Consider the following 23683-nt stretch of genomic DNA (forward strand, 5'->3'; position numbering starts at 1 on the left):
AGAGTTAACAAAAGAAAAATAAACTGCACTTACTCAAAATTTAAAACTTTTGTACATCAAAAGCACTATTAAGAAAATGAAAAGATAGGGCGTCTGGGTGGCTCAGTTGTTAAGCAACTGCCTTCGGCTCAGGTCATGGTCCCAGGGTCCTGGGATCGAGTCCCATATCGGGCTCTCTCCTCTGCGGGAAGCCTGCTTCTCCCTCTCCAACTCCCCCTGCTTGTGTTCCCTCTCTCACTGTGTCTCTCTCTGTCAAATAAATAAATAAAATCTTTAAAAAAAAAAAAGGAAATGAAAAGATAATCCACAGCATGGGAGAAAATATTTGCAATTCATATATCTGATAAGGGATTAATACTCAGATCATATAAAGAACTCCTACAACTCAACAACAAAAAGACAAACAACCCAGTTTAAAAATTGGTAAAGGACTTGAATATTTATTTCTCCAAAGAATGAAATATAAATTGACAATAAGCACATGAAAAGAGGCTCAACATCACTAGTCACTAGGGAAATGCAAATCAAAACCAGAATGAGATAGCACTTCACATCCATTAGGATGGCTATTTAAAAAAACAAACAAAACAAAACAAAAACAGAAAATAATAAGAATTGGCAAGGATGTAAAGAAATTGGAACCTTTGTGCATTGCTGGTAGGAATGTAAAATGGTGCAGCCACTGTGGAAAACAGTATAGCAGTTCCTGAAAGATTAAACATAGAATTACTAAAAATAAACAAACAAACAAACAAACATAGAATTACTATATGATCCATCAATTCCACTTCTAGATATATACCAAAAAGAATTAAAAGCAGGGACTTAAACAGATATTTGTACACCAGTGTTCATAACAGCATTATTCACAACAGCCAGAAGAAACAACACAAATGTACATCAACGGATAAATGGATAAAACAAATGTGGTATATACATACAATGAAATACTATTCAGCCTTAAAAAGGAATGAAATTCTAATACATGCTACAACATGGATGAAACTTGAAAACATTATGCTAGGTGAAATAACCCAAACACAAAAGGAGAAATATTGTGTGATTCCACTTTTACGAGGTACCTAGAATAGGCTAGGCTAATTCACAGAGGCCAAAAGTAGAATAGTGGTTACCAGGGGCTGGGAGAGTGGGGAAGGGGAAATTATTGATTAATGGGTATAGAGTTTCAGTTTGGGATAATTAAAAGTTCTGGAGATGGGAGGTGGTAATGGCTGTACAACAACGTGAATATACATAATGCCACTGAATTATTCACTTAAAATGGTTAAAATGGTAAATTTTTAAAATATTTCATTTATTATTTATTTGAGAGAGAAAGAGCAAGTAAGGCGAGGAGGACGGAGAGAGACAAGCAGCCCCGACTTGGGGCTCAAGCTCAGGACCCTAAGATCATGGCCTGAGCTGAAAAATCAAGAGTTGGACACTTAACCGACTGAGCTACCCAAGTGCCCCTAAAATGGTAAATTTTAATGTTATGTACATTTTGCCACAACAAAAATTATTTTAAGAAAGAGTAAAGGGGTGCCTGGGTGGCTCGGCTGAGCATCTGACTTTGGCTTAGGTTGTGATCTCGGGGTCCTGGGATCAAGCCCTGCGTCAGGGTCCTTGCTCAGCAAGTAGTTTGCTTTTCCCTTTCCCTTTCCCTCTCCCCTGCCCCTCCCCCTGCTTGTGCGTGCACGCTCTCTCACTCTCTTTCTCTCAAATAAATAAATAAAATTTTAAAAAAGAGTTAAGGAACTCATACATTATTTGTCTTTCTCTGACTTATCTCACTTAGCATAATGCCTTCAAGGTCTATCCATGTTGTCATAAATGGCAGGGTTTCCTTCTTTCTCATGGCAAAATAATATTCCATTGTGTATATCTAAATAATATTCCATTGTGTATATATATGCTTCATATCTTTATCCATTCATCTGCTACAGACACCTAGGTTGTTTCCATATCTTGGCTATTGTGAATAATGCTGCAATGAACACGGGTATGTAGATATCTGAGATACAAACACTGTGTGATATCATTTAAATGTGGAATCTCGGGGTGCCTGGGTGGCTCAGTTGGTTAAGCATCTGACTTCGGCTCAGGTCATGATCCCAGAGTCCTGGGATTGAGCCCCACGCTCTGCTCAGCGGGAGTCTGCTTCTCACTCTCCCTGCCGCTCCCCCTGCTTGTACTCTCTCTCTCTGTCAAATAAATAAAATCTTTAAAAATAAATAAATAAATGTGGAATCTAAAAAATGAATTTGTAAAAATAGAGAGTAGAACAGTGGTTACCAGGGAGTGGGGGAGGGAATTTGAGAGATGTTGTTTAAGGATATAAATGTACAACTAGTAAATAAGTAAGTTCTGAAGATTTAATAGACAACATAGTGATTAGTCAATACTGTTACAAATTTCAAAGTTGCTAAGCAACTAAATCTTAACTGTTTTCAACACAAAAAAATGATAAACATGTGACATGATAAATTGCTAATGCTACTATAGCAATCATATTGCAATATGTAAGTGTATCAATCCAATATACTGTACACCTTAAACTTACACAATGTTATATGTCAGTTGTATCTGAACTTTTATTTATTTATTTTTTTATTTTATTTTTTTAAGATTTTATTTATTTATTTATTTGATAGAGAGAGAGAGAGACAGCATGAGAGGGGAGAGGGTCAGAGGGAGAAGCAGGCTCCCTGCCGAGCCGGGAGCCCAATGTGGGACTCGATCCCACGACTCCGGGACCCTGACCTGAGCCGAAGGCAGTCGCTTAACGACCTGAGCCACCCAGGCGCCCTGAACTTTTTTTTAAATGCTAAAAGAGTTAAGGAACTTAAAGAACAAGAGCAAAGAATACTATACTTAGAAGAGACCTGGAAATAAGTGTTTATGCTTTTCTGTCTAATCTAAGATGGCTAATTAAGTCCTAACTGTCCCTATAATTAGCTGGAAGTCATCCACTTGTGATAGATCAGATCTGTTTTGAAGAATGATGAATAAATTTTGATGCCCTCTGATTAAATTAGTAGAATACAAGTCTTTCATGTGCCAAACTAAACTACTCCATCTTATCCTTTGATCCTAGGAATCAATAGTCAGCATTAGGAGTAAACAACTTTACAAAATTACAACTGCTGCCCCAGATGTACTGCTGGAGGTAAACTCCACCAAAAAGGGATGGCCAAGATCTTTCAAGGTCCACTTCTAATTCAGTGAGTGGAAAGTAAACCTGCCAATGGAATATATATACAATGGAATATAACTCAGCCATAAAAAAGAATGAAATCTTGCCATTTGCAATGACATGAATGCAGGTAGAAAGTATTATGCTAAGAGAAATAAGTCACTCAGAGAAAGACAAATAATACTGTATGATTTCACTCATATGTGGAATTTAAGAAACAAAACAAATGATCAAAGGGGGAAAAAAAAAAGAGAAAGGCAAACCAAGAAACAGACTCCAAACTAGAGAACAAACTGATGGTTATCAGAGAGGAGGTGGGTGGGGGATGGGTTAAATAGGTGATGGGTATTAAGGAGTGCTCTTGTTGTGATGAGCACCAGGTGTTATATGAAGTGTTGAATCACTACATTGCACACCTGAAACTAATATCACACTATATGTTAACTAACTGGAATTTAAACAGAAACAAAAACAAAACAAAACAAAAAAAGAAGCATTTCATTTCCAAAATGTAAACTATAGCCTTATCAGCTATGTCTCAATGCAAACACCAACAATGAACGACATAACCAGGTCAGTGGCTATGTGGCTCTGTTTCTGCAAACATGAATGGAAGAAATCATCAACAATGTTATAAAAGCTGTATTATAACTTGTTCAAGTAAGGAAAACCACAATGAAGGTTTCAAAATGGTGCTTAACTTACAAAGCAATCCATCAATGAATATTTTGGATAAATATGAGGCCGCTCAGTATTTTATCACTATCATTTATTGAACACTCAACCATGTGCCACGTTTTATAATCATTATCTCTGATCCTCAACATTTTTATTTCTCAAGCTGAACAGGAGGTACACAATTTCCATCATGTTGTTCTTTATTCTATTCTGCATATCAGGAATAGTTCTTTTTGAAGAAGTAAAAAACTAAGGCTCCAAAATGTTAAGCTGCTTAGCTTGCTCAAGATACCCAACTGGCACAGGCAACACTGGAACCCAGGCCTGCCATATTCTGAATCCTGAGTACTTTCTAGTTCATCGCTCTATTTTCAGAAACAGTCTTCACAGCAGTGACTGCAGATACCTCATTCACAAACCACTTTCCTTGGAGAGACGGTATAGCATCCCAGAACTAAAGCTATATAAAATAAACACATATTTAGGGTAATGATAATTTGTAAGTGGTAATACCAAAGTACTAATCAAGAAATCAGCATATAATAGTTATAGCCTGGTCACTATTGGCATTTTAAAGCTTTTAGACAGCAATAGTATCAATACCTTTTTAAAAAGTGCTCATCAATGGTAGTCAAGATAGCACATGGAAAAGGTAATGAACCAAATACAGAACCAGGTTTACTTGTCTTCCAGTACTGTTGAACAAAGAGGATGTCCTCATCTAGGCAGGACCTGAGCATACAGTTCATTTGCTTGGTCTATTGTCTTGGCAGAAGAACACACACAAGAACTCCAGTTCCTTTGTTCTGACTCTATTCTTACCAAGCCAGTTTCTGTTTATAATTTAGTGTCCCATGTATCTAGCCTACAGACCAACTAGAACATTTGACCTACCAAATGTATTCCTCATTCTAAATTAATGAATTTGTGTCCTAGATTTAGGCTTTTGAATGAACACGAGTCAGTCTCCCCAACATTTCCAACCACCTCTGGACACTGACAGAAGATGAAGGCCAGATATTGAACAGAGGCAACCCAGCCATTAAATTATTCCTCAGAGGCCCCAGGCCAGGGAGTGTCCTTAAATGACACTATTAAGTATCCCTTGAGCCTTAGGAGTTTAATGTTAAGAACTTTATTTTAAACAGGATCCATTTATGAAACTTTGTTCTAAATTGATTAAGAACAAAATGATCTGCTCAAATAACTAATGAGGGGAAAATTCTTAAATCATCTACGCAAATGTTTCATATATATAGTTGATGGATACAAATCCCTGCTCTATCACTTTGGGCAAGTTACTCAATGTATCTAAACCTCAGTTCCACCATCTGAAAACTAAAAATCTCTACTTCATACAACTACTGCGAAGATTAAATAAAATATTCAAATTAAGTACCTATCCAGGTACTCATACAAGTGTATGATTAACATTAATTTTGATAAATGGAAAGTATATGATATCATTATTAATAATTTAAAATATATTAAAGTTCTTCAACCACAAATTCCCCAATTGTTGGGCTTTCAGAAACATAACAGTCATACTTTGGAAGAGACCACATAAAACTAAGAGGCAATTCCAATTAATAACTGTAGAAGAGGGGTGCCTGGGTGGCTCAGTTGGTTAAGCGACTGCCTTCAGCTTGGGTCATGATCCCAGGGTCCTGGGATTAAGCCCCACATCGGGTTCCCTGCTCAGCAGGAAGCCTGCTTCTCCCTCTCCCACTCCCTCTGCTTGTGTTCCCTCTCTTGCTGTGTTTCTCTCTCTCTCTCTCTTTCAATTAAATAAATAAAATCTTTAAAAAAGAATAAATAACTGTAGAAGAAATGTGGGAAATAGAAAATCACCATTAGAACACCAAGAGTAATACTTATTACAGGCAAGATACACCAATGTTTGCCAAAACAGCTGGGCAAAGTTTGAGGAGAAACAGATACTTGCATAGTCTCAAAGTATCTACTCCTAAGATATTTATTAATCTACAAAGGGAAAAATATTAATTTTACAGTAGAAAAAATCTATTAGCCACCACCCTAAACAAGTGATCAAGGTTATCATCACCAGTAATCTAAACCAACATCATGTACCCCCAGCTATGATGCACTGAGAAGGGTGTATCACTTCTGTGGTATTCTTCCCAAAATCCATAGCCTAAATCTAATCATGAGAAAACATGACAAACCCAAATTAAGGGACATTCTATAAAATAACTGAGCAGTATCTTTAAAAGTTCAAGATCATGAAAAAGAAAAAGAAGGAAAGACTGAAGACTTGTCACAATTTGGAAGAGACTAAGAGCATGTAACAACTAAATGCAATGTGGGATCCTAAATTGGATCATAACATTGAAAAAGGACATCAGTAGAAAAACTGGTGAAACCCAAGTAAGTTCTGGAGTTTAGTCAATTTCAATTTCTTAAGTTTTTTTTTTTTTTTAAAGATTTTATTTATTTATTTGACAGAGAGAGACACAGCGAGAGAGGGAACACAAGCAGGGGGAGTGGGAGAGGGAGAAGCAGGCTCCCCGCAGAGCAGGGAGCCCGACGCGGGACTCGATCCCAGGACCCTGGGATCATGACCTGAGCTGAAGGCAGTCACTTAACCAACTGAGCCACCCAGGCGCCCTCAATTTCTTAAGTTTTGATAAATGTTCTCTGGTTAAGATATCAACATAAGGGGAAACTGAGTGAAGGACATACCAGAACTTTCTATACTATCTTTGCAACTCTTCAGTTAGTAGCAAATTATCTCAAAATAAAAAGTTAAAAAAAGAAAACTAAGTAGTAAAGGAGTGGTATCCCCATTGCCCGATACTCCCAACCCTACCACTTCCTTCAAACAAACCTATACTTAACAGCCCTTTGATCTTTTCACTAATTCCAATCTCCAAGCCTTCTGACTATAAATTCCCTCTACTGTAAGTTTTATGAAAATAGGGCCTGTGTCTGCTCTTCCTCCCCATTATGTCCCTAGCACTTAGCACAGTTCTAACACATATAGAATTGAATATTTATTTGTTGAATGAATGGACAAATGAATGAATTGCAGCTGTGTGTATTGTATTCATTTCCTATTTCTGTTGTAACAAACTGCCACAAATTTAGTGGTTTAAAACAACACAAATTTATTATCTTCTACTTGAGATCAGAAGTTCAAAACGAGTCTCACTAGACTAAAATGAAGGTATTGGCAAGGCTGCATTCCTTCTGCATGCTCTAGGGAAGAATCTGTTTCCTTCTAGCTTTTAAAGTTTTCCCACATGCCTTGGCTCACTGCCCACTTCCAACAATCACATCACTCCAACCTCTGCTTCCATCATCAGATCTTCAGACCATGACCATCCTTCCTCTCTCTAAGGACCTTTGTGATTACCTTTGGCCCGCCCAGATAATCCAGGATAATCTACCCACCACAAAAATCTTTAATCGCATCTACAAAGTCCTTTTTACAATGTAAGGTAACATATCCATAAATTCCAGGGATTAGGACATGGGCATCTTTGGAGTGCAATTATTCAGCCTACTAGATGTATCAATTTGTTCTTTTAGCTATCAAACAGATAGTTCAAAACTAACTCTGAATTGAGAAAATAAACGCTATTTCCCAGATCAAGTCTGTCTCCTGCCACTCTCACCCTTTGTCATTTTATGAAAACATCTGCCTTTGGTTTATACTTGATAAAGTTATGTGACTAGTTTTTAAACAAAGAGACTAGAACATATATATTTAAGCAAGCTTTATCCCTCCTCCCCTCAATGTAATCTTCTTTGTCCATGAGAGTATTCCACTTTGAGGGCTAGGTCAGATGAAGAGACAGGGAAATTAAACTGAGTAACAATATTTTGGGTGTACCTATATGTAACGAAGCATTTTCTTGTGTGGCTCAAACAGAATCTGGAAACATTTCCAAGAAGGCCATAACAAAAATATTTTGAGAGCAAAAGTATCCCAGAGTGACTACTTTGAACCACAATATTTATTCAGAAACAGAAATTCTAGCATGTATTTTTAAAATTTTTCTTTTGGAAATTCAGCTGTTTTCATATTATTATCTAATTCTAATTTTACAATTAAATGTAGGGCTGGTATTGAAAAATATACTTCCCCAAAGTGCTTTTAGATGATGAATAAAAATAAAATGGAAAGAAGTTTCTCCACAATTGTGATAGGTGCTTTGGGTGTGGAAGTGTAGATTTTTAGACTGCTACTTCCATTGCATTGCTCTGAATATATTCACTACTATAATGAAAGTGCATTAGAATGCTCACTCAACATGTCAACCTGTTACAGTCAACTGTGTCTTTTTAAAAAAATCTTTCTTTTCAGTGCCATTTTTGGTTCAGTTCAGAAACTATAGCTAGACTCGTTAGATGTCTAGTTGTTAGATGGAGGCCCATTAAGAACTACAGAGTATAATGCTAAGTGAAATAAATCAGAGAAAAATAAATACCATATGATCTCACTCATATGTGGAATTTAAGAAACAAAACAAACAAGCAAAGGGAAAAAAGAGAGAGGGGAAAACCAAGAAACAGATACTAACTATAGAGAACAAACTGATGGCTACTAGACGGGAGGTGGGTAAGGGACTGGGTTAAATAGGCAATGGGAATTAAGGAGTGTACTTGTCCTGATGAGCACTGGGTGATGTATGGAATTGTTGAATCACTGTACTGCACATTATATTGAAACTAATATTACACTGTATGTTAACTACATTGGAATTAAAATTTTTAAAATATTTTAATTAAAATTAAAAAGGAGGCCCATTTAATTACGCTGAGAAGCACACAATCACATATCTGACCCCACAAGTGAAGCTTATTATAAGAACACTTTTTATAAACAGTTTAGAAATGTTTAGAAACACATTTTAGAAACAGTTAAATAACAAAAAAATTTTCAGATACCTATGATGTTTCTTCATTTGGAAAATTATATGAACACTCAATTCCATCAAGAAAACAAATGACAAATGCACTAGTGGAAGTATTTTTTCCAAATTATAGTAAAGCAAAAACTGGTTATGTTTCCATGTGTAAAAGGAGTGCTGTTGATTCTCAAGTTGTTAGTGGAAGAGGAAAATACTGCAAATTTTTTGTGATTGACTCCTTCTAAGAGTTACTAAACAAGCCTTTCAGTAACATCTGACCAAGGTCTTTCAACATCATGAACTAAAACAAACAGTCTTCCAAACAGCACTTATGACTGAAAACCCTCACTCACAGTAAATTACCAATTTACCAAGTAGTTTAGCAACAAAGAACAATCGGTCAGCCCTTCCACTAATTCATAAATCAAGTTATGGAAACCATAAAATATGACAAACTGTTGAAATGCAGATGTTTATGGCCAAATCCTAAATCTGACCTACATCATCGAAAGGTTTGTTTGTTTAACATCCTCAAAGTCAAATATCTGCAGTAAAATCTATCTCTCCTGGTTCTTTGCACTGCCATAAGGTCAATGTATTCCAAACAAATGGATATGGAGCTTTTAACAACTGTTACACAAGGCTCAAATATCCACAGTGGGGGAAAATGCCATCAAGAGAAAAAGGTATAAAAGCCTTTGTCAAGCTGTTAAGTCAAACATGCAAAAATAAAATTAAAAAAAGAACTGCCTAATTTCAGGGAAGCAGATTTAAGCAAGAGGCGTTATGAATGCAATAAAATATAATTTAAATATTTTAATGATGTTAATAAATAGAAAATACATATCTAATTGATAACAAAAGTATGGACATAGTAATTTTATATATTATACACACAGACACACACAAACATAAACAAAGATTGAAGAAGAATTTGGAATACTTTCAACATTTAAATTATTGACTGGGATGTTTTTCTACAAAATTGTTTATATAACGAAGAAGACTTTGTGAAAAAATATGAGAAATTATACATTACAAACTGCATAATACTCATAAGTTAGTTTTTCCTAATTCCAAATATGCAGAAAATTATGTCCAAAATTTGTGTCAGTTAACTCCACTAATTCTGACATTCCTTTCAGAATAGAAAAGTGCAACTGTTCTTGATGTAAGTTAAAATGTATTTTATATATTTACAATGTTCGCTCCACATTAGATATTACCAAATCTGGCTATGTGTCCAATCACCTGGGGAACTTTCAAAAAATAAGTTCCTGGGGCCCATCTCTTAGAGATTCTGATTTGGAAAGTCTGGAGCAGATAGCAGGAATCAGTATCTACGATATAATATAAAGCTCATGTTGGTGTATTAAGGGAATTCCTCCTCTGATTCAGCTAGCTCTTGGACGGGTGGGTCCCTTCTTTCACGGCTTTTCAAACATTACTGTGCATACAAATCACCTGCGGATGTCATAAGAAGCAGATTCTGATTTCGTAAGTCTGGGATGAGACGTAGGAACCTGTAGTTCTAACAAGCTGATGTCTATGCTGCTGGTCCAGGGACCACACTTTGAGTAGTAAGACTTTATGGGCTCTTTCAGTCTTTTCACAGATGAATGATAGAAGGCACTCCCCAAAGCGGTCCCTACCACTAGAATATTTTAAGTTTTACCTAAGCATCCTTTAGCATAGCTAGGGTATACAATTTGCAAAATATTTGACATATCTTTACTCTTTATCCTACTACCGAGTGAATGGAAATGATTTCCCCCATTTACAGACAGAGTATCACTAAAAGATGAGTGTTACCAACGTCACAATGCAGAGAGGAAATTAAAATGTACATAATTTTCACTATATATACAAGAATGTTGATCACAACCATATTTATAATAGTGAAATACTGGAGAAAATTCTAGATGTCCATCAAAAGAGGACTGATTAAATAACTTATAAAGGTGTCTATTAAAAAAAATAATTTAATTCACAATTACTGGTAATGAAAAGATGTTCATGATAAGTAAAAAGAAAAGGTTTTCAAAACCTTATAGTAACGATCCCACTTTGTGGGGAAAAAATAGTCATACACATATTTAAAAAAAAAAAAAGAGAGAGTCCAAAAAGATATATACTGTTTAAAAGCATCCTCAAAATAGTGGAATTTCAGGTGATTTTGAAGTTTATTTGTTCACATGACCTAATATTTCTACTATGACACAGACCTTATAAAATTCTGAAAGGGGAAGAAGGGGGTGAAAAGAAAACCAAGCAAACCCACAGATGCATACACCTTTCAAGAACTACTAGAATGGCTTGACTGCTAGGTAACTTGCATTCCAGAGAGCCAAGGGACTTCCTACATTCAAAGCACTTTTGAAAGCTTGCTAAATTGCAGTCTTATATCCCACCCCAGACTTACTGAATCTGAATCTCTGACAATAGGCTCTGGAATCCGCATATGAAGCAAACACTAACTCTTACAGACAGTGAAGTTTCAAAACCATGTTGTTCAACAAAAAGCTCCCTAGAAATGCAGGGACCTGGACTAAATTTCAAGCTATCTAAAAGGCAACCTAGAGCAAATTCAGAATGGGTGAAATCGCAGCACCTACATACACATCCACATGCACAGAGACCATTGGAATCTGAATAACAACAAAAACCTGTACTTAGTGACTTGCTCTATTCAATCTTAATTTTAAGCATCTCATGTGAACACTGACATTTCCCATGGGCTGACTGAGGTCACAAAAGTTTTCTTTATATTTGAACTATATCTGTCTGAAACTATTCTTATTATAACCCCTTCTATGATGTTCTGTCCCCATTTAGTCCTTCATTAGTTAAAAGTACCACACAAATATTATGAAACCAAATATCGAGGAAATTCAACTAGTCTTCTGTTGTTTTCATTTCTCCTTTCTAAACACATTCCAGTTGACTAACCTCAGTAGGTTCTGGTGATTATTTCTTCCAGAGATGCTCTTTGAGGTAAATTTAAAGCATGGACAAGTTTGTATTATAGAAATCCTCAAAGAATCAAGCATAACATTTTCTGTTCTGAAAAACACCATATGAACCCAAAAATTTGTTGAAAGAAAGAGAGAAAAGGGAGGTATCACAGTAAATATATCCCTGACATATCACATTCCCAAATACTTAGTACAACAATCAATTAACTAATAAGGCAACTAACTAAAACTTACTAAAAGTTTTCAAAATGAGACCTCAAGAGTTTGGGGGATTTCCCAATGTTAATAAATTAAGAGCATTTTCTTAAAGAAAGCATTGATAGATTTTTCCCCCTTTAAAACAGGAAGGAAAACAACAGGAGGAAAAAAAGGCTGCCATGAGCTCCTAAGAGGATCTAGGAAAAGAGCATAATTTCAGGGAGCTGGGGGACAAGCCTTTCATTTTATTTTAATCCATGATATATATTAATTCTGGATCACTCAGAAGGCCAGGCCTGCTAAAACTGGAATTTATTAAAACCAAGAAGATTATATACCCACCTGCAGCTCACACCAAGCAACCTCAACCCATGTTTCAGTGTCCAATCCTTTATATACTGTTTTAAATGCTCCTCTTCCCAGCTCTATGTCGAATTTCAGGAACCTGCCACTAGGAGAAGTAGCTACGGCCTTCATTTCTGCTTCTTCTTCCATTTCCTTTTCATTTTTCTCCTTGAGACAATCTTTTGAGGACTCTGAAGTTGCCTTTGAACACTGTTCATATTTAACTTCTTGTCCACCTCCTAGCACATTTGTAGGAAGCTTTTCTACTCTTGGAATATTTGTTGTGGTCTTCATTCTCTCATCTTTGGAGGAAGATGCAGCAACTTTATCATCTTCCATCATCTCAACACTCTTTCGGAAGAATCTCTTCCTTTCTATAGTTTCCCCAGAAGCAGAGAAGGTACTATTTTTTTCTTTCAGTCTAGTTTCCACTGTCAAAGTTGCTGCAAGCTGAGGAGCTCTGTCTTCCAGTGAAACTCCATCAGGTTTCTCAGAATCTTCTGTGCTAGCTGGCTCTCCTGAATCAGTAGCCATTGTAATTGAGGTTGGCACTAAAATTTTTTCTGTTCCACTCTTTAGTCCAGTTACATCTCAGGTATCAGAATTATCAGAATGGACTTCCGTTTATTTAGTCATGTTTCCATAGCAACCTGAAGGGGAGGGAAAGGATATTTTAAAATCACCCCACAAAGGAAATCATTAAGGAGAAAACAAGTCACCTGATTGTTTAATCCCTTTTTTCTTATTAAGAAGTTTGTTCTTTTTCTGTTCAATCTTAGCAACCAGGAGACTCTAGGGACTGTGTCTTATCTTGTTTACCACCACAGTCCTCAGTGCCTAGCACACTACTTGGCATATATAGCCCAATAAATCTTCATATTGCATGAATGTTGGTTAAGAACTTAGTTCTCAGCACCATCTATCAATCCATCATATTTAAAACAAGTATCCAGAACTTAGCTACAAGGTAACACACAATAAGTAAAATAAGTACATAATTTCTCAGTGAGTGGTTTTTATCTAAAATTCTGAAATTAATCCAATTGTAGTATTTTTTAATTGTGGTAAAATATACTTAATATCAAATTAACATTTAACCATTTTTCGGCGTACAATTCAGTGGCATTAAGTACATTCACACTGTTGTACAATCACTACCACTATCCATTTCCAGAACTTTTTCATCATTCCAAACTGAAATTCTATATCCATTAAACTCCCTATCTCCCCAGCCTCTGGTAATCTCTATTCTACTTTCTGTCCCTATGAACTTGCTTATTCTAGGTACTTCATATAAGTGGAATCATACAATATTTGTCCTTTTGTGTCTGGCTTAGTTCACTTCATGTAATGCTTAAAGTTCATTCATGTTGTAGCATGTATCAGAATTTTATTCCTTTTTAAGGCTCAACAATATTCCATTGTGTGGATAGACCACATTTTGTTTCTCCATTCATCTTGTCAATGGATTGGTTTTTGTTTTGTTTTGTTTTTTACCTTTTAACTATTGTGAATAATGTTGCTATGAATATCTGATGGTAGTTCCAAATAATGTAAATACTTGTTAGTGAGCTTACCCTCAAATATTAACAGAAAGAAACTGCTGTCAAATAGTAACACACTACACTAAAAAAATGGCAAGAAAGACTTAAAAATATGCATCCTCTTGAACCAGCAATTCTACTTATAGGAACTTGCCTCAGAAAATAGTCAAGAATCTGGGCAAAGATTTAACTATAGCACTTACAATTTGGAAAAACGATCCTAAACATAAGCCTAATAGGGGTTTAGTTAAATATCAAAATGAGATGTGACACAGCATTAAGAAACACTGCAGTTTTGGGGCGTCTGGCTGGCTCAGCTGGTAGAACGTGTGACTCTTGATCTCAGGGTCATGAGTGCAAGCCCCATGTTGGGCATGGAGCCTACCTAAAAAACAAAAAAATTTTTTTAAAAAACTGCAGTTTTTAGTGAGATGAAAAGACATTCCCTATATGTTATATGGTTAAATGAAATAAATATATACAACAAGCTTCCATACACACATGTACACACTATATTAACTCTGAATGGTGGAATTATGAACTTTTTTTCTTTCTGTTTTCTTGTATTTTCTAAAACTTTCCACAATGAACATGTGGAAATATGTGGAATCTATAAGGAAAAGTTTTTCACAAATGGTCAAACTACCAATAAGAAAATTCTTCCCTTCCCACCACAAACGTGCATCACAAAGTTAAGCCTATATACCTATTATCATGTTATGTGCCTCAAAAGACACAATTTGTCATGTCAAACCAAGCATACACAGAAATACCAAATTTGAAAAACTGAAGAAAACCAATCCTGAACTAAACAAAAAGGAGAAACACCCCAAATTGTTCTACACATTTAACACAATTCCTATCAAAATTCCAGCTGGTTTCATTGCAGAAATTAACCAGCTGATCCTAAAATTCATATAGAACTTCAAGAGACTCAGAAGAGCCAAAACCAAAACCATCTTGAAAAAGAGCAAAGTTGGAAGAGTCACCCTTCCCAATTTTAAAACCTACTACAAAGCTATAGTATTAAGACAGTGTGATACTGGCATAAGGATGTATAGATAAATGGAGTAAAAATAAAGAGTCCAGAAAAACACCCACATATTCATAGTTGATTAATTTTCAAAAAGGGTGCCAAGAAAATTTAATAAAGAACAGTCTTTTCAACAAATGGTGCTGGGGCTACTGGATATCTACATGTAAAAACCTGAAGTCAGATACTCTAAGTTTTCCTGGAAAAGATAACCAAACTGAGTCTTGAAGAAAGAAAATTAGCTGATCCAAGCAAAGAGAAGATCACAAGCAAAGTCATGAAACAGTATGAAGTAAGTGCATATGAATGGTACCATGAATAGTTTACTCACATATTAGAAGCAGGTAGTTGAGGACAGAGAGGCAGATAGTCACCAAGGATTTCTATGCCATACAATGTAAAACAAGGAGACCAATTAGAGAGCTACTGCCACAATCCAGGAAACAGATGTTGAGTTTCACTGAAAATAGTGGCAAGAGGGACAGATTCAAGACATGTTAAGCAAATAATAAATGCAAGATTTACCATCAAAATGAGTATGGCTGTGAGGCAAAAGAAGTGTCTATAAAAACTCCCAGAAATTTGCCTATCAGATGACAGGACTAGAAAATAACTGTGTTAATACCAAAGCTAAGAAGTGCTCTGTGAGGTTACACTGCCAAATCAATACACTTTAAAAGTCATCTAATAAGACTAGTATCGCCTGCAAGTGAGAAAAAGTATCTAACAATGCCTCACTGAGGTAGAGATTTTTTCTTTAACTTATTCTAACATAATTTTAGACTTGGAAAAAAAAAAACCCTGCAAGAATATACAAAGAATCCAGTATACCCTTCACTCACATTTCCCAAATGTAAACATTTTAGGTGTGATATTCTTAAGTAAGAATAATATTATTCACTTCACTTAACTAAAGGTCACTTATCCAGAAACCTCAAGAGCAGAGATCCACATGTAAGATAAAAAGACTTCTAAGCAAACAAAAATAGGTAAAATTAGAGAATTTAAGTTGGGAAAAACCTTCAAACATTTTTAACTGCATAACCTCTTTTTAAAAATTAAATGTTGGGATGCCTGGGTGGCTCAGTTGTTAAGCGACTGCCTTCAGCTCAGGTCATGATCCCGGAGTCCTGGCATCAAGTCCCGCATCAGGCTCCTTGCTCAGCAGGAGTGATCGTCTCTTCTGCCTGCCCCTCCCCCTGCTTGTGCTCATGTTCTCTCTCTCTGACAAATAAATAAATAAACTCTTAAAAAAAAGAAAAAGAAAAATATAAATCTTACTCAGAATCCTAATATAAAAATAGCAGTGTTGCTCTGGTATAATAATTCTAACATATTTGATCACCTGGTTTCCCAAACTATAAGGATAAGAAGAGACAATTGAAAGGAATGGGGAAATGAGTGTTCCCCCAGTCTTCTAAATTCTGAAAAAAAAAAAAAAAAACCCAAGACAAAAATGTTCCTAGAGACAAAGAGGGACATTGGTAAGTATGAGAAAACTGGAAAGAAATAAACAATTCAATAATAACAGTAGAATATTTTAATATCCCATTCTCAGTGATGGAGAGAACTAGACAGAAAAACAAAAAGAATCTGGAAAACTTGGCCAATACAACCAACCAACTTGACCTAACTGCCATCTATAGAACACCCCTGATAAGAGCAAAATATACATTCTTTTCAAGCATACATGCAAAAATCTCCAGAGCAAATCATATACAATAAATCTCAATAAATTTAGAAGAACTGAAATCAAACAAACTATGCTCTCCTACCACAAAAGAATTAAATTAGAAATGAACAACAGAATAAGGATAGATATATATAATTGACCCTTAAATAACATGGGTTTGAACTGTGCAGGTCCACTTATACGTGGATATTTTACAGTACAGTACTGTGAATTTGCTTTCTCTTCTTTTGATTTTCTTAATAACATTTTTTCCATAGCTTACTTTATTGTAAGAATACAGTATATAATACATATAACATACACAATATGTGTTAATTGTTTATGTTATTGGTAAAGCTTTGGTACACTATTATTACTAAGTTTTTAGAGAGTCAAAAGTTATATAAGCAGATTTTCAACTGCACAGGGGTTGGTGCCCCTAACCCTCACATTGTTCAAGGGTCAATTGTAGATCAATGGAATAGAATTGAGAGTCTAGAAGTAAACATGAACATTTATGGTCAACTGACTTTCAAAAAAGAGGCCAAGACCACTGAATGGGAAAAGAACAGTCTTTCAACAAAAGGTGCTGGGACAGTTGGATATATCCACAAAGAAAAGAGTAAAGTTGGACTCCTACCTCACACCATACAAAAAAATGAACTCAAAGGGGATCATAGACCTAACGTAAGAGCTAAAACTATAAAGCTCTTAGAAAAAAACATTGAAGTGAATCTTAGTGACTTTGGGTTAAGCAATGATTTCCCAGATACAATAACAAAAATACAAGTGATAAAAGAGAAATTGAGAAGACAGACCTATTCAAAATTTAAAACTTTTGTGCTTCAAAGGATGCCATCGAGAAGGTGAAAAGCAAAAAGACTGACCAAAAATATGTGCAAATCATATATCTGATAAGGGACTGGTAGTCAGAATATATAAGGAATTCTTTTTTTTTTTTTTTAAGATTTTATTTGTCAGAGGGACAGAGAAAGAGAGAGCAAGTGAGTGAGCACAAGCAGGGGGAGCAGCAGGCAGAGGGAAAAGCAGGCTCCCCGCCGAGCAGGGAGCCTGATGTGGGGCTCCATCCCAGGACACTGGGATCATGACCTGAGCCGAAGGCAGATGCTTAACTGACTGAACCACCCAGGCGTCCCTATATAAGGAATTCTTACAACTCAATAATGAAAAGATAAATAATCCAATGGGCTCAAGATCTGAATAGACATTTCTCTAAATAAGATATACAAATAGCCAATAAACACATGAAAAGATGTTACATATTACTCTTTAGAGAAATGCAACTCAAAACCACAGTGAAATATTACTTCATACCCATGAAGATGGCTATGACAAAAAAGACAGACAGTAACAAGTATTGGTAAAGATGTGGAAAAATGGACCCCTTATACATTGCTAGTGGGAATGTAGAATGGTGCAGCTGCTTCAGAACACAGCCTAGCAGTTCCTCAACAAATTAAGCACTGAGTTACTATATGACACCATCTTCCCAAGAGAAATGACAACATATGTCCACACAAAACTTGTACACAAGTATCCACAGCAACATTATTCACAATGGCCAAAAGGTGGAAACAATCCAAATGTCTGTCAACTGATGGATAAACAAAATGTGTTAAATCCATGCAATAGAATACTATTTGGCAATGCAAAGGAATGAGCTACGGATACATGCTACAACAAGGATAAACCTTGAAAACATTTTGCTAAGTGAAAGAAGCCAGAGGAAAAGACAACATGCTATACGGTTCCATTTATATGAAATGTCTAGAATATGTAAATCTATAGAAACAGAAAATAGATTAGTAGTCACCTGGGGCTGAAGTATATAAGAACAGGACTGACTGCAAACTGGCACAAGGGATCTTTTGGGGGTGATAGCAATGTTCTAAAATGAGATTGAAATCAAGATCACACAATTCTATAAATTTACTAAAAATCATTTACATTTATATTGGTGAATTTTATGGTATATAAATTATATCTCAATAAAATATGATGTCTCTCTTAAGAATCTTAAAACATTTTGACTAAAATCAAAGCCATAATATCAAATATGCCTTTTTAAAATTATATTCTCTATCTTCCCCCCCTCCTCCCCCCAATTTTGTCCATTCTCTTTATCTTCAGCCTGGCCTCCAGGGTTGAGAATCACTGTTCTGAAGGGAAAAGACTGGACATCAATAAATAATGAAAAACAAATTTTTAAAACCAGGCCAAGAACTTCACTAAGCATAGACTATCTAAGGCCTTTCCATCATGATCCATTAGCTTCTTGTCCATAAAACAGATGTTCAGAACACAGGCTTTGGAGTGCGAATCAAATCTTGGTTCTGCCTCTCATTCCTCAAAGGAGATTTGAGGCCAATTACTTTACCTCATTCATTCTTGATTTCATTTGTGAAATCTCACAGGACTGATATGAAAATATACATATAAACTACTTAGCATGGTGCCTGGCACAATATAATAATCAATAAATAGCTTTTATTTTCTACATCTTAAAGACCCCTAGGGGCAGCGCTGTATTAAAGCACTATTCAACAATACTCTAAAAAACATTAAATGATTTTCAGTAGACTCACTTAGAAAGGCTGATAAGTATATAATGCATTCTTTTAAAGCTTTCCAGTAATAAACCATGTTGGCACTGCTTCAGTGACCAGGAAATATCTCTTCTACATTCAGCAATGCAGAAACATACCTCAGTGAAATAGTCCACAAAAATCAGGCCTCAAAACTGAAGCCTCTTACTAAGTTCAACAGCTATATATCGTAACCTTTGCATGACCATTTTTTCCTTCATAAAATGGTAACAAACTGGGAATAGGTATAAAGATAACTACAAAAGCACTTCCATAGAGATTGAAATTATAGGGAAAAATCTCACAAATGTGTACCCTATATCTACTCCTTTAGCCTGTTTGATATATAATCCTGGAGCATTTGAGTGAAAAGTTTGAAATAATATTCCCCCATAGCTTATTATGGTCCTATCTATGAGAAATTCAGCATAAAAATCAGTATTTTGTTAATCAATGGCTCAAGAATTTCAACTTTTGGAACCAGCAATTGAAAGAATGCATATAAAGTCAACCTACTTAATGGGAGAAAATATTTGCAAATGACATATCTGATAAGGAATTAATATCCAAGATATACCAAGAACTCATACAATTCAACACCCAAAAAACAAATAATCCAATTAAAAATGGACAGGGGTGCCTGGGTGGCTCAATTGGTTAACCGTCCGGCTCTTGATTTTGGCTTAGGTCATGATCTCAGGGTTGTGAGATCCAGCTCCGAGCTCAGCATGGCAGGGTCTGCTTGAGATTCTCTCCCTCTCCCTGGGCCCCTCTCCCCTCTCGTACTAACTAACTAACTAAATAAATAAATAAATAAATAAAATCTTTTTTAAAAATGGGCAGAAGACCTGAATAGACATTTTCCCAAAGAAGACAAAGAGATGGCCAAGAGAAACATGAAAAGATGCTCAACATGGGGCACCCAGCTGGCTCAGTCGGTAGAACATGCAACTCTTGATCTCAGGGTCATGAATTTGAGCCCCACGTTAGGCACAGAGCTTACTTTAAAAAAAGTTCAATATTACAAATTATTAGGGAAATGCAAATCAAAACCACAGTATCATCTCACACCTGTCAGAATGGCTAGTATCAAAAAGACAAGAAATAACCAGTGTTGACAAGGATGTGAGGGGAGTGAGGGGATAGGCAAAATAGGGAAAGTGATTAAGACATACAAACTTCCAGTTCTAAAATAAGTAAGTCACAGAGATGAAAACTACAGCATAGGGAATATAGTCAATTATATTGTGATAACTTTGTATGGTGACAGATGGTAACTACACTTACTGTGGTGAGCACTGCATAATGTATAGAATTGTCAAATTACTATGTAGTACACACCTAAAATTAGTACAATGTTGTATGTCAAGTATAATTCAATAAAAATTTTTAATAAATTGTCCAAATTACACAGTAAATTTCCCATTAATAATCCTCTCTCTCTCATATAGCTATAGTCACATCAATAAACATTTACCAAGTGCCAAGCACTGTCAGGATCTGGGAATAAAAGGAAAAAAGTCCTTATCCTCAAGGAGCCTACAGTTTACTCAAGTTTAACATATACTACTGTTGACTTCTGGTTCAAGAAGATGAACTGAACGCTTATATCTCTTATACTTTCCAAGACCCTGGAAAAGTGATGGTAAAAAAAAAAAAGTACAAAAGTATGTCACAAGCCAAGGACACAGATGGAAAATGGCATAGGAAATACAAGATTTCAATAATTTCTAACAGACAGCAGACAGGAAAGAACTGCCTAGTAACACAAATCAAAGGATACTACAACCTAAAATATGTAATAGAAATGGTTCCAACCCAGGATGGAGAAGACATGCAGGACCAAACCCCAGAGATAAGTGATCCCATAAAGCGCCAGAGCTTAAAAAAAAAAAAGGCCGAAAAAAAGGGACTAATTGAAGGTCTGAATTATGACACAGTTGATGAACTCTCCTCCCTATTCCACCAAAGAGAAAAATCCTTGCACACAGAATACCAAATTCAGCAAATCCAGATGAACAAGGGCACCCCAGAGCAAAGACATTTGCCCTCTGGTATTTGGGTCCTCCAAGTGTTAATAGCCAGCTGTCCACCCACTCACCCCAAAATAAAGCCTACCAGTTGACAACCCTGTCTCCGTACACAGAACTCCCAGTCAGCCCTTCTACTAGCTCATTCTTAAATATGGACAGAATCAGGAGACGGCCATTTGGAGAAAACCTGTAACAAAGAAAAGAAAGATCAAGAGAAACAAAAATGTTCTTGGAGGAGTTGAAATAATTCAAGAAACCATTTTTAATTTAATTTTTAAAAATACAGTCCTAAAATTCAAAAATCAAAGAGGTATATAATTAACAGGTTCCCTCCCAACGCTGTTTCCCATCCATTCAGTTCCCACCACTCCCCCAACAGGTAACCACTCATTAGATTATTGTGTAGCCCTCTGGAGTTTCTTTAGGCAAATAAGCAAATATATGTTCTCTTTCTCCTTCCCTACATAAAAAGTAGCATAGTATATATCAAACTTTTGTTTATAGTCACAACAACTTGATATTTTTTCCCTGTCACTATATAGAGGTTCCTCATTCTTATTTTTTAAAACCTATATAGTATATAGTATTCAATTATTTGCTATGTTACTTGTTATGACAAATAGCATTGCACATTTTGCATATATGTGTGTGCGTGTATGTGTATATATGTATTTCCTGAAATGAGATTGTTGGAGCAAAAGAAATTTGCATATTCAACTTTTATTGAAGTATGCTAATATATCCAGAATAATACACATAATACGTGTGTATCTATATATAATGCTGCCAAACTGCCTTCCATGGGCATTGTACCAATTCAAACTCCCACCTACAACGTGTAAAAGTGTCCTTTACCCCACAGCCTTGACAACAAAAAAGGTGTTATCAAACATTTTGACTTTTAACACTCCGATAGATTTTAAAAAGGAATCTCAGTGTGGTTTTAATTAGCATTTATCTTATGAGTGAGGTTAAGCATCTTTCACATAAACAATAATTAAAGTCATGAATAAGTCAAGAATTCTTATTATCGCTGCTACCACTTAAGGAAATAAAACAAGATGTATGAATATTGGAAAGTAGGACACAAAATTCAAAACTTGCAAGCTATATGATTATCTATCTAGAAAATCCAAGCAAATCAACTAAAAACTGTAATAGGAACTAATAAGAGAGCTCAACAGAAAGGCCAAAGATGAAATCAACAAACAGAAATCAATAGCTTTGCTATACATTGGCAATAATCAGCTAGAAAATGTAATTTAAAAAACAGCTATTCTAAGGTGAGGGACCTGTAAGTGGGGGCAGCACTAGGAAGGGGAGGGAAAGGCTGGGTGTCTGGAGGAAGACAGGTCACTGAGATTTTAAATACACACACACTATCCTGTACATAAGAGCAACAGAGCTATAACATACTCATCTAGGAATAAACTCAAGAAGAAATATGCAATACCTATATAAAGAAAGCTGTAATATAATACAGCTATATTAAGTTAAATAATGTAGTTTCAGCACAGAACAGACATTATAATAAACATTGTCAGAATAACTGTCTATAAGGTGGGTGAGGGAATGTTAAAGCCCTACTTAAAACCAGTCACAAAAATAAATTCCAGGTAGGTTAAAGAGCTAAACGTAAAAGCAAAACTATACAACTATTAAAAGAAAATATGGCTGAATAGATTTCTAACCTGAAGAAAGGCTTTCATAAAAAAACAAAATGCAAAGACCATTAATAAAAAGCTAACACATTTGCCCATTTGACCATGAGCAAGGTTAAAAGCTAAGCAACAGACTGGGAGCAAACATTTGCAACATGTATAGCAAAGCATTAATATCTAGAATATATAAAGAACTAAAAAATTAGTAAGAAATGCAAATGGCCAATACGTGGATGATAGGAGGATGGCTCAAACTCTTTAGTAAGCAGGGACATGCAAATTCAAACAATTTAATATCATTTTTTATCCATCAGATGAGCCAAAAAATCTGTTAATATTACATTTCAAGAAGCATATGAGAAATTCAGCACTTCATGCACTCTTGGCACACAAACTGGAATAGCCTTTACATTTGACAAATTCCAAATATCTTAATGCATACTTATCACCAGTAATTACACTTTTTAGTATCTACCTGAGAAATATTCTTGTATGTATACAAATATGCATGCATTAGGACTTTTACTGAAGCATCGTTTGGAATAGCAAAAAATACTGAGAAGAACTTAAATATCCATGTATAAGAGAATGGTAAAGTAAGCCTTGGTACATCTGTACTATGTAACAATATGCATCTGTTTAAAAAATGAGAGATGGATATATACTAGTGTATAAAAATCTCTTACACATAAATACTATTAAGTGAAAAAAAACAAATTATAGTGTAGCATATACAACATATTATTTATGTGGAAAAAAACCCACAAAACCTTATGTTTCTAAATGTACTCACATATGTCTAAATGCATATAAAAAAACCTGGAAAGATATGCTCTTAATTTATCCTGCAGGTTAAACACTATGT

At 35.5% G+C, this 23683-nt stretch overlaps 1 protein-coding gene across 1 annotated transcript in view; it reads right to left on the reverse strand.

Moving 5' to 3' along the window:
• WNK3 (WNK lysine deficient protein kinase 3) overlaps nucleotides 1–12902 on the reverse strand; it is a 157045-nt gene extending 144143 nt beyond the window's left edge. The window contains exon 1 of the mRNA XM_034989098.1: nucleotides 12267–12902. Coding sequence (XP_034844989.1) covers nucleotides 12267–12803 — 537 coding nt within the window. The 5' untranslated portion in view covers nucleotides 12804–12902. The remainder of the gene's footprint in view (nucleotides 1–12266) is intronic.
• Nucleotides 12903–23683: the final 10781 nt, after the last annotated feature.

Source organism: Mirounga leonina, unplaced genomic scaffold (assembly GCF_011800145.1).
Source record: "Mirounga leonina isolate KUSES-001 unplaced genomic scaffold, KU_Mleo_1.0 Mir_101529, whole genome shotgun sequence".
In the NCBI taxonomy this organism is placed as follows: Eukaryota; Metazoa; Chordata; class Mammalia; order Carnivora; family Phocidae; genus Mirounga; species Mirounga leonina.